At 35.0% G+C, this 13,497-nt stretch overlaps 1 protein-coding gene across 14 annotated transcripts in view; it reads left to right on the top strand.

The window, feature by feature from the left end:
* Positions 1 to 12,220, top strand: part of nedd4l (NEDD4 like E3 ubiquitin protein ligase) — a 109,606-nt gene extending 97,386 nt beyond the window's left edge. For all 14 annotated transcript variants that reach the window (XM_088628945.1, XM_088628943.1, XM_088628941.1 and 11 more), the window contains 13 exons: positions 693 to 751; positions 945 to 1,010; positions 1,636 to 1,865; positions 2,711 to 2,832; positions 3,034 to 3,104; positions 3,497 to 3,592; positions 4,180 to 4,253; positions 4,536 to 4,596; positions 5,179 to 5,238; positions 6,243 to 6,350; positions 8,819 to 8,915; positions 9,574 to 9,646; positions 10,089 to 12,220. In XM_088628945.1, the coding sequence (XP_088485071.1) occupies positions 693 to 751; positions 945 to 1,010; positions 1,636 to 1,865; positions 2,711 to 2,832; positions 3,034 to 3,104; positions 3,497 to 3,592; positions 4,180 to 4,253; positions 4,536 to 4,596; positions 5,179 to 5,238; positions 6,243 to 6,350; positions 8,819 to 8,915; positions 9,574 to 9,646; positions 10,089 to 10,191 (1,220 nt within the window). In that variant the 3' untranslated portion in view covers positions 10,192 to 12,220. The remainder of the gene's footprint in view (positions 1 to 692; positions 752 to 944; positions 1,011 to 1,635; positions 1,866 to 2,710; positions 2,833 to 3,033; positions 3,105 to 3,496; positions 3,593 to 4,179; positions 4,254 to 4,535; positions 4,597 to 5,178; positions 5,239 to 6,242; positions 6,351 to 8,818; positions 8,916 to 9,573; positions 9,647 to 10,088) is intronic.
* The last annotated feature ends 1,277 nt before the right edge of the window (positions 12,221 to 13,497 follow it).

Below are 13,497 nucleotides of genomic sequence, written 5' to 3'. Positions count from 1 at the left end.
ACATGAGGAGAACATACACCACTCAGACAGCACCTTGTGAATTTAACCCAGGGCCCCAGCTCTGCAAGGCAGCAACACAAACCACTGCACCACCACCATGCCGCTCGCCATTAGCTTATTACTCACAGAAAAGAAGATACTGTAGATTTTAGGATTTACAAGTGCAGTCTGATTGAAGGAGGTGCTGCAAGGTGGTCAGAGAACGTGCAGTTCTTATTTTCAGAGGTAGATAATTTCCTTTTCTGGTCACAGAAGCTCAAAACCTGTAGACACACCAGTTCTCCAGGGCCAGGATTGAGAACACCTGTTCTATAAGGAGGATGATATAAAGTTGGCCAGTATGAGTGATGGCAGGATGATGTGAAACAAAAGGCAAACTACGTATATTTCTTTCACTGACATATTTGAAAAGAAAACAGTTACGATTAAAAGATTTATATTAGCATATTTTACATTTGTATGTCACTTATGAACGCGATGTGCAGTGCCACTGAGCACCACATACACATTCTGCTTTACACAAAACCACCGACAAATATTTGGTTTTCTTCTAATGAACCAGTGCTGGTCACTGCTAATTTGAAAAGCAAGAAAAAATATACAATAAGAGTAAATATGTATGGTAAGGGAATTATTTTCAATATAATTAGTAAAGTTATTCACCCTGCTGTATTTTTCTTAATGTTTTTCAGACACTAAAAATACACAGTGGGAGGACCCCAGACTCCAGAACCCAGCTATCACTGGCCCAGTAAGTAACTTGGGTTTAACTTACAGTTTTATTCTGTAGATGACAATTCTGTTGTGAAATTTTACTACTAAAGCAGAATGTTTTTCATGATGGATGCAATTTTACTTTCAGAAACATTTATCCTCTTTGATACTGTTGAAGTGTGTTTTATTTTTATTTTTTTCCTGACCTGTTTTTGCTTTTTTCTTTACAGGCTGTTCCATATTCCAGAGAATTTAAACAGAAGTATGACTACTTTAGGAAGAAATTAAAGAAACCAGTAAGAGACTTCTCTGTTACATCTCTGCTACTTCTCTGATACAGATATTTAACAATTCACCAGCAGTCCCGAAGGTTATTTATGTCACCCTTATATCAATAATTACCACACACTTGGAACACCTTCATCTTGACCACCTAATTAGATTTTTTACTAAATTTCAAGTCTTAACTAATTGCTGATTTATGGTTGACCTACAAGCCATGTTGGCCATATTTTAACACAATTACTCCTCAACAGATCAAAGTCCTTAAAACCTTTTTCACTTTGTTGCTGTAAAAAATAACTGCATTGGTTTCATTTAGTTTTATTTTAAAAAAATCTCAATCTTCTATCTTGGTGAGAACCACTTTACATAAATTTCAGAGTTGTAGATACATGGATAAATACAGTATGTAGGAGATTTCTACTTTATACTTCTACTCCTTTTTAAAAACATCTGACCCCAGAGAACATATTCTTTTGCTCTTACTGTACGAATTTCACCAATTGTATTTATTTTTTGGTGGTTACTGGTTGTCCGAAACTATTATTTTATATTGTTCACCCCCGTCACACATGGACATTGTCTAACTGAAAAGGCTTTTCACAAAACTGTCTTTATTTGCTTGTGTTTTCCCCTCAGGCGGATATCCCCAACAGATTTGAAATGAAGCTTCACAGGAACAACATTTTTGAGGAGTCCTACCGGCGGATTATGTCCTTGAAGAGACCAGACATCCTGAAGGCCAGGCTTTGGATAGAGTTTGAGTCTGAAAAAGGCCTCGACTATGGTGGTGTGGCCAGAGAGTGGTTCTTCTTGCTATCTAAAGAGATGTTTAATCCCTACTATGGACTCTTTGAGTATTCTGCCACGTAAGTACAGGACTTTCACAAGGAATGAGTGCTCAGTTAAGGTATTGCTGCAAGAAGATGGAGGCTGTATATTTGACATGTTTTCTTTCGTAATGTTTATATTGACATACATTACCCATGGAAACAGAGAATGCCAAAATATTTGTTTTCTTTCAAAAAGAAGGAAATAGTACCACAATACGTGCATCATCAATGATTAACAAATATATCTCATACATAAATAATGTCATTGATAAATTGCAGCAAAATGATCTAATAGTGTTACAAGTCTTAAAGCACATGGCCCTTGAATTAATTAGAAGGGGTTTTTTTTTAGACTGGTGAACTGATCTCATGTTGGGTATTAAATGTCATAAATGTGGGACATACTGTAATTGCCATAAATTTTACTGTTCAGAAAGCAGTCTTGTAAAAAGGTTATTTTAATTAGTTTCTTTGACTGGTGTTTAAGGTTGTGGCTTTCAAACAGTGCATATCTGACTATCTGAGTTTTTCCATTAACACATCTGATTTTTCCTTCTGTGTGCCAGTTAACAAATCCTCACCCCAGTTTTAATTAGCATTTGTCCCTCTACCAGTGAGAATTGTTAAAAATGTTAAAGCCACAGGGCTGCCAGCTACTAAAATAAATAACATTGCATTTTTAGTAGGATCTTGCACAAAATGTGCTTGTTATTGCATTCACAGGCCCTTCCTCTCATTCTCTGAAATTTCCTGAAAGCACCAGCCTTCTAAATTATCAGACTGCAATTATGTGTGAGAGTCAGTCACCAATTTAATCCAGTATGATATTTTTGCATAACAACAGTATATCATATCCTATCTCATTTTGTTCCTTTTTGTAGCGATAACTATACACTTCAGATTAACCCCAACTCTGGACTGTGTAATGAGGACCATCTCTCATACTTCAAGTTCATCGGTCGTGTGGCTGGAATGGCAGTGTTTCATGGGAAACTGCTAGATGGTATGCTCAATGAATTTATACCTGGGTTTAGTTTACAAACTTTTGTCAACATGTTGGCTAACAACAAAAGAACAAACTAGTATGGATAATGTTTGACCTGTTATTACCAAAATATAATATGAGCTCAAATGCGATTTCATTTTATCAGTCAACTCTGCTTCTGTTTCTGATCATTTTCAAATTGGCTCTTTCATATTTCAGGCTTCTTCATCAGACCCTTTTACAAGATGATGCTGGGGAAACAGATTACACTGAAAGACATGGAGTCAGTGGTAAGGAACAGGAACCTTTTTACTTGCCTTCTACATATATTTTGTCCTGTGCGTGTATTGTTCTGAATTACCTGTTGTATGTTGCTTTGTTGTAATGTTATTATTTATTGTGTTTCCAGTCATTATTATTATTTAATGTTATGGGATTTACAATCTTTAGTTGCAGTATGTTAGTGCCATCTAGTGATTACAAAATACCTATTACATACATTTAAGGTTTGCAGATGGATGAGAGTGCACTGCCCAGTATTCTAAGAACATATAAAATTGTATTAATTCTTACAGATTTTTATTATAATAATCTTAGTGTTAATTCAAAGTTGCTTTTGTAAAGCTAGAGCAAAACACATACATTTATTGATCTACAACTGTGTCTTTACTTCCATTTTTAGGACAGCGAATATTACAACTCTCTAAAATGGATTCTGGAGAATGATCCCACAGAGCTGGATCTACGGTTTTGCATCGATGAAGAAAATTTTGGACAGGTATGAAACACCATTATGGGGATAATCTCAGGTATCAACACTGGGGGACTTGTCTGTTGGGTCTGTACCTCACTTAACTTTTACAGAAATGAGAAGAAAGGGTGAGGAATGTCTTGGGTGATCCATCTGTGGGATGAGCAGATATTTTAAATGTTAATTATGGACATTTAGATATTTCCTTTACACTAAGGTTTTCTACTAGTTAAATTGTATAAGCATTTAGAAAACACTAAAACAATGTTAAACCCTAAAAGCTGCATCTACTGAGCCAGTGTTTTTAATTGCAGTCCTGTAGACCTACTCAGGTTTTTTACTACAAGGTTTGAAATTATATTAGGGAGATATTTCTGATTTTTCTTTGAGTCTTTCCCACATTGTCTACAGTGCAGTGCAGGACAGTGCTTTAAATGTGTATTTTAATTGATTTGCTTCTGTAACTGAGTGCCAAGGACTGAAAATGGGCAAAGAGCGCTTACTTCATATGCGGTCTAGGTTGTGACAGTATTACGCCAGTTTTAATCCTGAATTGTAGAGCTGTAATATGTTAATCTGTGATCAATATGAGAGTTGACATGTTTTTTTTCTAGACATATCAAGTGGATTTGAAACCCAGTGGGTCAGAAATGGTTGTAACAAATGACAACAAAAAGGAATACATAGAGTAAGTTACATGACTTTTTCAAAAGCAAAATATGAAGGTGATTCCAAAGGTCCTAAGCCTAATAAAAATATGCATTGTCCTGATAACATGTTTTATTACAACATCTTTTAAGTCCTAAACTTAAACATTTTGTCAGCATCTATTTTGTCTCTATTTCTTTATTCTATTTTAGTCTAAGCTTTCTGAGTTACCCCTATCTGTGGAAGATTTCTTTTAATTAAAACAAATTCTTCTCAGATGTGTTCTTTTTCTAGTTTTTAATGTACTTTGGGTTTTTTTCAGCCTCGTTATTCAGTGGCGGTTTGTCAACAGAGTTCAGAAGCAAATGAACGCATTTTTGGAGGTAAGGTGTACACCTGTCAAATGATGTTTAAAACGTATCAAAATGTACTGGTGCTGGTATGTAAAACATAGAAGAGCTTTGTCACTAGGGGGCAGGAGTGTGCTTTTAACTTCATATTGACATGCCGTACATTCGGACTCGAAACCCTCTTACACAGTTCATCTAGAACATGCTTCTTAGCTGCAAATTCTTATACTTTAGTACATTTAGACTAATTGTTCTTACTGTGGGCATGTAAGAAGTATCTGCATTTTGAATACAACTGTTTTTTTTGTACAAATGTTTAAAGGGAGTGAAAAGATTACTAAAATTTACAAGTACCTGTATTGGTTTTGCTAGAAGGTGAATCAGTGGCCAAGAGGTCAAAGCAAATTCTCATGTTAGAAAAGAGAAGGCAGCAAATTATCTTCATTCTTCATTTATAGAAATGTGTGTGTTAGGTATTTTTTGTATTTCAGATCTTATTTATTGTTAGAACAGATTAATTTTATATTTAAAAAGTAGCAATTTCAAATTCTGTTAAACATACTGCATACTGTTATCTACACACTTTAATAAACTGTCTACTCTCTTTGTTCACAGGGTTTCACTGAACTCATTGCTATTGATTTAATAAAGATATTTGATGAAAACGAGCTTGAGGTATTGTTAATTTACATCCTTTTAATTGACTTAATCCTTTGTTCAGTGCTGAAACTATTAAATATATGAGAGAAGGTATAAAGAATTTCTTCACTTTTGCTTCCCAGGCTGATGTAGCATGTTTTAGGTCTTGCAGTTTTTTTTACATGCTTCATATATTACATATATTTAATATATTACACAGAATACTGTTTTTCATGTAGCTGTAACTTTACTCCACATATGTTTGGTTAAAAAAATGATTGACTAATAATTGTGGTGTAGAATAACCTTCACATTAATTTTCTGAAATGTTCTGCAATAAAGTGTACTTCCCCAAATCTCTAGGGTTTACTGGTGAAAGCTGTTGTTTCTTGTACCTGGAGTTTGGTCAAATGTTTCTTCACTGTAGTTTTTTGTAAAATTTCTTTTTTTATTGTTTCAAAAATATTCCAATGAAAAATATTTCAAAATAAGGGAATTTAGCCATGTTTAGATGTTTTCAGTGCAAACTGTGAGTCCTAGAAGTCTTCTGAATACATTTAACCCTATAGGTTCATTTTATCATACGTTAAGTCACATTTGACTAGATAACATACAGTACGCAACCATTTTCAAATGAGCAACTAGACAGATTGAAGGTGAAATTCAGTTGGACTTTATAGCTGAATGTACTTCTCTACCTTCCACTGGAAGGTATCAGAAGTGGGGTTTCAGCACGGGTGAGGACACAGTGGTGCAGTGGTTAGCATCACTGCCTTGCAGCACTGGGGCCCTGGGTTCAGTTCTGAACCTGGAGTGCTATCTGCATGGAGTTTGTACAGTATGTCCTCCCTGTGTTTGTGAAGATTTCTTCCAGATGCACTGGTTTCTTCTCAGGGTAGAGTGTTTGTTCTCTGTAATGGACTAGTGTATCCTGCCTGTTGCTGGCTGGGATAGGCCCTAGCTCCCCTGTGATCCTGTATAGGATAAAGCAGTTAGAACATGGATTGATGGTTTCAGCAATTTGCTTGGTTTCTGTACAGCTACTGATGTGTGGCCTGGGGGATGTGGACGTCAATGACTGGAGACAGCACACAGTCTACAAGAATGGATACTGTCCTAATCACCCTGTCATACAGTGGTTCTGGAAGGTAAGTGCCACCTAGAAACATACAGTACAAGAAATAAAGTATCCAAAACATGTCTGAGGTCTTTACTCTGTCAGAGCACTACATTCTTGTTTTACCCTTTCATTAATTTAATTCCTGCTTTTCCTTTCCTTCAGTTACTGCTTTTCTGTATATTATGGAAATCACTTGCAGGTCTGAACAGAATTATTTAATCTTTATTCACTTTAGATTTTTTTCCAGTTTTTCTTTTCTTATAGTTATTTAACATCTGTTTACCTCAAAATCATAATTTAGATCATGTTAAAATTGTGCTGCCTGGGACTTGTTGAGGAGTGCCGGGTAATTCTGAAGATTGAATGTGTTTGACGCACGGCCCGTCTCGTCTGGAAAACAGCAGGAATGCGGAAGTGTATTTTACAGTTCATAAGGCTGATATTCATTGGAACCCCCACTGACTGTACAAACAGTTCTGTCAAGCGTAAGAATGACCATGCACAGTAGCCTTTGTCTGGAGTAAGACAGCAGAATGTGCTCATTAGGTTTATTTGGTAAAAAAAGACAGGTCTAACAAAATAATGGAATTAAATGTCACATAGGATCCAGTTTGTTACAGGGATGGAAGCATGTGCTCAGGCTCTTTTGTATATAAGCCAACACAAAGTGCTAAATTTCAAGCCTCAACTAAAGCAGAGCTCCTGAGTTGTCACTAGGGCTTAATTCTTCAAAGATTTGTGATGAATGGATTAATAAAACTTAACTGGCTTTTTTATGAATATGTATATGTACAAGAGTTTGAGCTGTCTAGGTGAACTTACTGTAGGATTCTGACTAGTATTTGCTGTTTCAAACAATTCTTGATACTTCGCTAGTACACTTTTTTAATGCAACCCTTGAGCTCAACACCTATTGTATATTTATGACATTGTTTCTGTAGAGCAAACCTCACTAAAGACAAAGCTGTTTTCTGTAAACTGCTGTTGATCAAGTAAGCTGGAGACATTCTCTTAAGGGAATGTCCTACACTGACAGGCAAAAGGAGTTAAACTTTTTCAGGCTTGAACAGAGAAGATTAAGGGGATCTGCTGTACATTTTCAAAATCCTCAAATCCTCAAAATCCTCAAAGTCACTGGCAAAGTCAACCCAGTGGACTTCTTCGGAATGAACAGTGAAACACTAACCAGAGCAAACAAATGGAAACTATGTGACAGTGCATTTTAAACCAAGAATAGGAGGCATTTAATTACCCAAAGGGTTTTGGGAACATGAAACAAGTTACTCAGCCATGTTGTTAAAGCCGATAACCTGGCATCTTTCAAGAAACAGCTGGATGAGATCCTCAGATCATTTAACTGCTAACTACAGACTACATAAGTTGGATAGCCTGCTCTTATTTGTAACTATTCTTATGCTCTAGATAATAAACAAAGTTAAAATCTTGTTAATTTACAAAATTTAGTTACAGTATGGTAACAGAGTTGCCAAAGGGGATTGAACTTTGCCTAAAAAGAACATTTAAATATCAGCAAAACTAGCAAAGCTCTTTAGTATAATTTTCACAAAATATGGCTTATAAGGTTAGTTAAACTGTCAGTGAAGCACAGGGCACTTGGTTAACTTGATGTAATTAAACTTTTACCTGATCATTGCTCTTACCAGAACAGACAAGTGGAGATTAAAGTCTGTTTGATGTACTGTTTGGTCTAACTGCAGTGTTTACTCTGATGAAAGAACTGGACAGAGAGAGTGCTTGGTTAGTTATCAATTGTCAGATTGATACTGGACTCACTTTCATCATTTCACGTGAAGAGGTCACATTTTTTTTTTAAAAGAGCTGGTTAATGCTATGTTTATTCTTTCCAAATTAAAGCACTTATTGTTTTTGTAATTTTGTATCATAGAAGGGTAAATGGGAAATTGTGTTGAAACTGCTCTAACAATGGTTTCAATCTGGTGTCTTTGTTTGTTTTCACAGATATTTATGATCTTAGACTTAGGAACATTTCTGGAGCAGTGTGACAGTGAACATTGTCCAACACTAATCCGCACCGTTATAAAAAAACGTTTTCAGTTACAGTTAAAGGAGCGGAACATGTACCCATGTACAGTATATGCTTTCTCTCCTGGAATTCCTGTCCGGTATGAGAACGCTGTTCTCTGTACTCTGTACTGGACGGTGCCCTATTATTGGGTTCATTTGAATTTCAGCAATTAAGTGTACTCTAAAAAAATCACCCAAATATTTTGAGTCTACTAAAAAAATCCGCCATGTACTTTCTGTTTGCTTACACCCTGTCACAAGTGACACCTGAATCAGGCTTAATTCACATCTGAATCAAGGCCAGAGGAGCACAGATGGAAGAGGAATGCACTCTAAGCTGAATGAGAGTCCCATGTGTCCACAGATTGCAGCAACACATTTTGAAAATATTGTTCATCTCCAAGTGGAATCTCCATGCTACTTGAACTCATTTATTTGACTTCCTTGCAGGCCGTTTTACTGATGGATGCAGAGAAAAGGATCCGGCTTCTTCAGTTTGTCACCGGAACGTCACGAGTGCCTATGAATGGCTTTGCCGAACTTTATGGTGAGAAGAGTCTTCTCACCATCCGAGTCCACTTTTGCAGACTCAAAGATTTTCTGAAGCTCCATTTTGCAATAAGTTCTGCAGATGCACATGTGCCTGCCAGGCAGCATGTTGTTTCCACTTGAGCAGTATTTGAGTGGGTCACCATGATGGTACTCATGGAAGTGTTGAGCATTGAATGGTCTTATTTTTATCAACAGATGTTCTCACAGAACTATGAAAAATCAGTTTTAGTTTGACAGGAAATAGTAAAAAACAAAAATGTAAATGCAAGTTAAAGAAATCTCTCATTCTAAATGCATGAGAGGAAGGAATAAAATACTACATTGCCTACCAGACTGCATTCTGTGATAGATCCAGCTTTCTTCCACAAATACAAATTGCTAATGGGACAATAAGTCTAAATAAAACTCATAAAGACAATATTTATTTCAATATTAAAACTTGTTTAACAAATGCTTCTTATTGCATAAAAGTTATATTGATTTGCTAAACAATCAAAATCATAATTTTTTTCTTCCTCATGCTCTAAAGTAAAGTTAATTTTTCTAATGGTTTTTAACAGCATCTGTTTCAACACCATAACTGACTAATCATGTACGGTGTTTTTGTTGTCTTTGTAACAGCTTGTTCCCCCCCCTCTGTTTTTTTATAACAGGTTCTAATGGGCCTCAGTTGTTTACCATTGAACAGTGGGGAACTCCAGATAAACTACCTAGAGCCCATACATGGTATGTTAAGGTTACAGATGTGATGAGAGGGAGTCAGTGCTTTAATATCAAAAACCATTTTAGTGCTACATGTAATTGCTACAATAATGTTGTAATGTCAGGCTTAGCTTAAAATGAATGTTCTCGATTAGCCTGACTGGTGAAACAGTAGTCTAGCAGAATGTTTTAGAAATGTAGCATGCAGCTACAGAACATTTTCAGAATGTACAATATCATAAGAAAATCGAAAATTTCCTGTGTGTTAAAATATACCACAATGATACATTAAAGCAGTTTTGTATTTAGGAGGAATGGTACATACAGTACTATTTCTGTTCCTTTCAGGATTCTTCAAAAAATAGATGCCGATGCTGTTTTAATAAGTTAACGTGCTGTTAACTTATGTTATTGATGTACTTGATGGGAAATTTCTGACATGTTATCACTTTTTTTTTCACCACAGCTTCAATCGCTTAGATCTCCCGACCTATGAGTCATTCGAGGAGCTCCGAGAGAGGCTCCTGTTGGCAGTGGAAAATGCTGAAGGCTTCGAAGGCGTTGATTAAGACAAGCAAACAGACACAATGAAGAACACTGCCATTGTTCTTCAAGTCAGAGCAACAGATTTATTCTTTTATTTATATATATATACACATATATATAAATAAAAATGTATATATGTATAAAAATAGCAATGGACTTCAGGACTGTTGTACAGTGGCTAAAGTTAGTGAACAATTTATTCTATGCCTGTTCCTATTCCAAGTTTCTGGGAGACTGGAGAAGTTCTGTGGAAACTGTTACCACATAAAATGAACTCCTGATGCGCTTCAGTGAACCTGCTCTTTATACTGTGCTGTGGAAGGCATGGCCTTGGAATGTTTTGCATTCTTTCTAACAGCAAATGGAAATGATGACTTTTACAGCTCTAATTCTATAGCACCTGAATACCTTAGGAATGATGCAAACATCACTGTCAAATTTACCCATTTCTTCATTGTCACATTGTGTTTCCTCTTTCATCTTGCAAGGATATCTACACGCATTATCTTTCATAAGGATTATTTTTTTAGTCTGCTTTTGCAACTAAAGAAGAAGAAAGTCCTAATCAATTTTAGATTTTTTTTGTGCATTGCAGAAATTTGTACTAATGACATTTTCCGGAATTTTAGACATTGCAAGGACACATTAATCATGCCAATTACAATTGAATATATTTACACTGAAATTATTGAATAACTGTGTAACCCGCATGAGAATTTATTTTATTTTAAAGCACTATACATGTATAAATGATTAGAAAGAGAAGGATTTTTCCATTTTTAGTCAGTATTCCTGGAAGGGTTTGAGTGACATTTATTATATAAATACTATTAGACTTAGCCCTATTCATACTGCTGTAAAATAATTTCTTATAACATTCATATTTCTTTACCAGTTTCTTTAAAAGTTTGTAATGGAAGTATTAATAATGAATAATAACATGATATGAAGCTGTAAGAAAGCTATGACTGTCATTGTTTATTTATTTCATCTGTGATTTGTTGATAAGAAAATCATTTCTTTGTTTGCCTTATTCTGACACCACTGAAACTAAGGGCACTTTATGAATCACACTAAGGTCATATGGCTTATTATCTGCTCTTAATATTAACTTGAATGTGATTATATTCCTTGAATGCACTCCATTATGTGGTGCAATACCAATTGTCTGAAAAATTTGGCTGCTGTTTGTGTTTTGTACAAACACACTGGCTGTGGAGAGAAGTCTTTGAACTTGGCTTTCCTCATCTTACTGTACACGTGTCCTGTTCTTCTGGGGCCCATGTGTCCTTTTACTATATGATTCATTAATGAGATGCTTGTATTATGGAATGGGAGCCCTTTGTGTGTTTTGAAACCAACTTTATAAGACCATACAGTATATCTTCAAAATAGTATGAAACTATAAATAAAACAAGCCTTGTTGATATAAATTCAGCCCTCATAGAAATGTCTTCACTAATGTGCCATTTGTCTCGTAATTTAAAAAAATCCTGTGTTTATATGCCTTCTACAACTCGGTTTTTAATTGTGAAAAAAACAACACAGGAATGAGGGAGTCATCCATAAATGTAGATTTCTGACACATTAGTGGCTATCATTTTTAACTTTTCTTGAAATAGTAGCTATATGACCTTTTTAATGGATTTCATCTGTACATGAGCAGTATACAGTAAAAATGTTTAATACCTGAGTACTGGCATTACTAGATAGTCCTCTGGACTTGGCACACCTGCTACGTGGATAGATGCCTTTAGTTTCTGCAGGATCCTTCTTGATGATTACTTATAAAGCACTATAAAATAAGAAAGTATTATAATAAAAAATGGTGCTCAGAAGCAAACCCATTCTCACTGCCTTTGTTTCTCAATTTCAAAACAATACAAAATAATACTGCTTTGATAAGGGTCAACATTTGGAGTTCCTATTGTATCTTTCAATAGTAGAGTAATATTTTAAAATGCTTTCTGTATTTTACTCATTTTTTTACTACTCTGTCATCTTGTATTGTAACAGGATCTTCAAATTAAATTACACCAGTTTTCAATGTAACTCATTCTTTGTCTGAAATGACTTGTTTCATCTAGACTAGTCATATACAGGATTTCACAAATGTACAGTTTATAAATTATACAGGTTTTTTAAATTGGATATAAGAAGTATTACAAACAAGATGTGGTCGTTTGACCAAATTTGTTCATTATATTGATTAGATTATCAATCCAGAAATCGTATCTATTATAGCAATTTCCTGAAGAATCTTACTGGAATTAAAATAACCAAGACTGATCAAAATGTCTTACTAATTACATAATTTTAACTATATTCAATGTTACCCATAAGATTTTCACTATTGTATATTAAGAACTATCTTTTATGCACTATTTGTTTGCATTTGTTTTCCACATCATTTAAACTAAATACATTTTAATTATTAAATATTAAAACGTATGACTTACACAATGTATTCTATAAAACCAAGCCCATTCAAAGTGCTGATGAGAACTAAAGTGTACCGTAAAAACCTTAGTCGTTCATAGTCAAACAATTTATACAATTTAATTAATTACATAGTAAAGCATAACAAATGGAGTGAAACAAAATATACTGATGCACAATGGAAATATTCAGGACTTATATTAATTAAATATATTACACAGATGTTAAATATAACCACAGAAACATGAACAAGAAACAGAACAAAGAATCAGTTTTTATGAAATATACATTTCAAAGTAATTATTGGATGTTACCTCAATGAGCATTAAAACATTTCTGGCAATGTTGATGCATAGCTTTGGTCCTCTGGATACACAGATGCTGTATGTGCCTGTGCTGACTGGATGATTATACCCCTGGGTTGATGGCAGTGGTAAGTTGGCCTACTTGTACTGTATTCTATTGGACTCAGCTCAGGAGTAAAAGCTTACCATAGCAGGACCTTAGAGATATTTCTTTTTGAAGTCAATAGTATGGTAGTCCTATCACTCAATGGATTTGTGTCACCCTACTAGAAATTGGACACTCGTGCAATATACTTTCTAAACATACAGTATGCGTTATAGATCATATCAGTAACTGTGACATACTGTATAGGAGTATAATACAGGTTCTGAGAGAGATGCTGTTAAGCAGAATATTCTCTACATGGAATTAGGGAGTGACCATTTTTGTATGCCCAGTTAACAAGTTTACAAGCCAAGATCAAGGTAACTGATATTAGGAAAAGCAGTTGTCCTAATACAGATCCCTGTAGAACCCCACTAACTTCATCACCCCAATTTGAGATTTTTCTACTTTTTACTAATCTTTTCTGTACATTTACCAGT

Source organism: Lepisosteus platostomus, chromosome 4 (genome assembly GCF_059453375.1).
Source record: "Lepisosteus platostomus isolate fLepPlt1 chromosome 4, fLepPlt1.hap1, whole genome shotgun sequence".
NCBI lineage: Eukaryota > Metazoa > Chordata > Actinopteri > Semionotiformes > Lepisosteidae > Lepisosteus > Lepisosteus platostomus.
The sequence above is the reverse complement of the archived record's forward strand: the minus strand, read 5'-3'. Positions and strand labels throughout refer to the sequence as shown.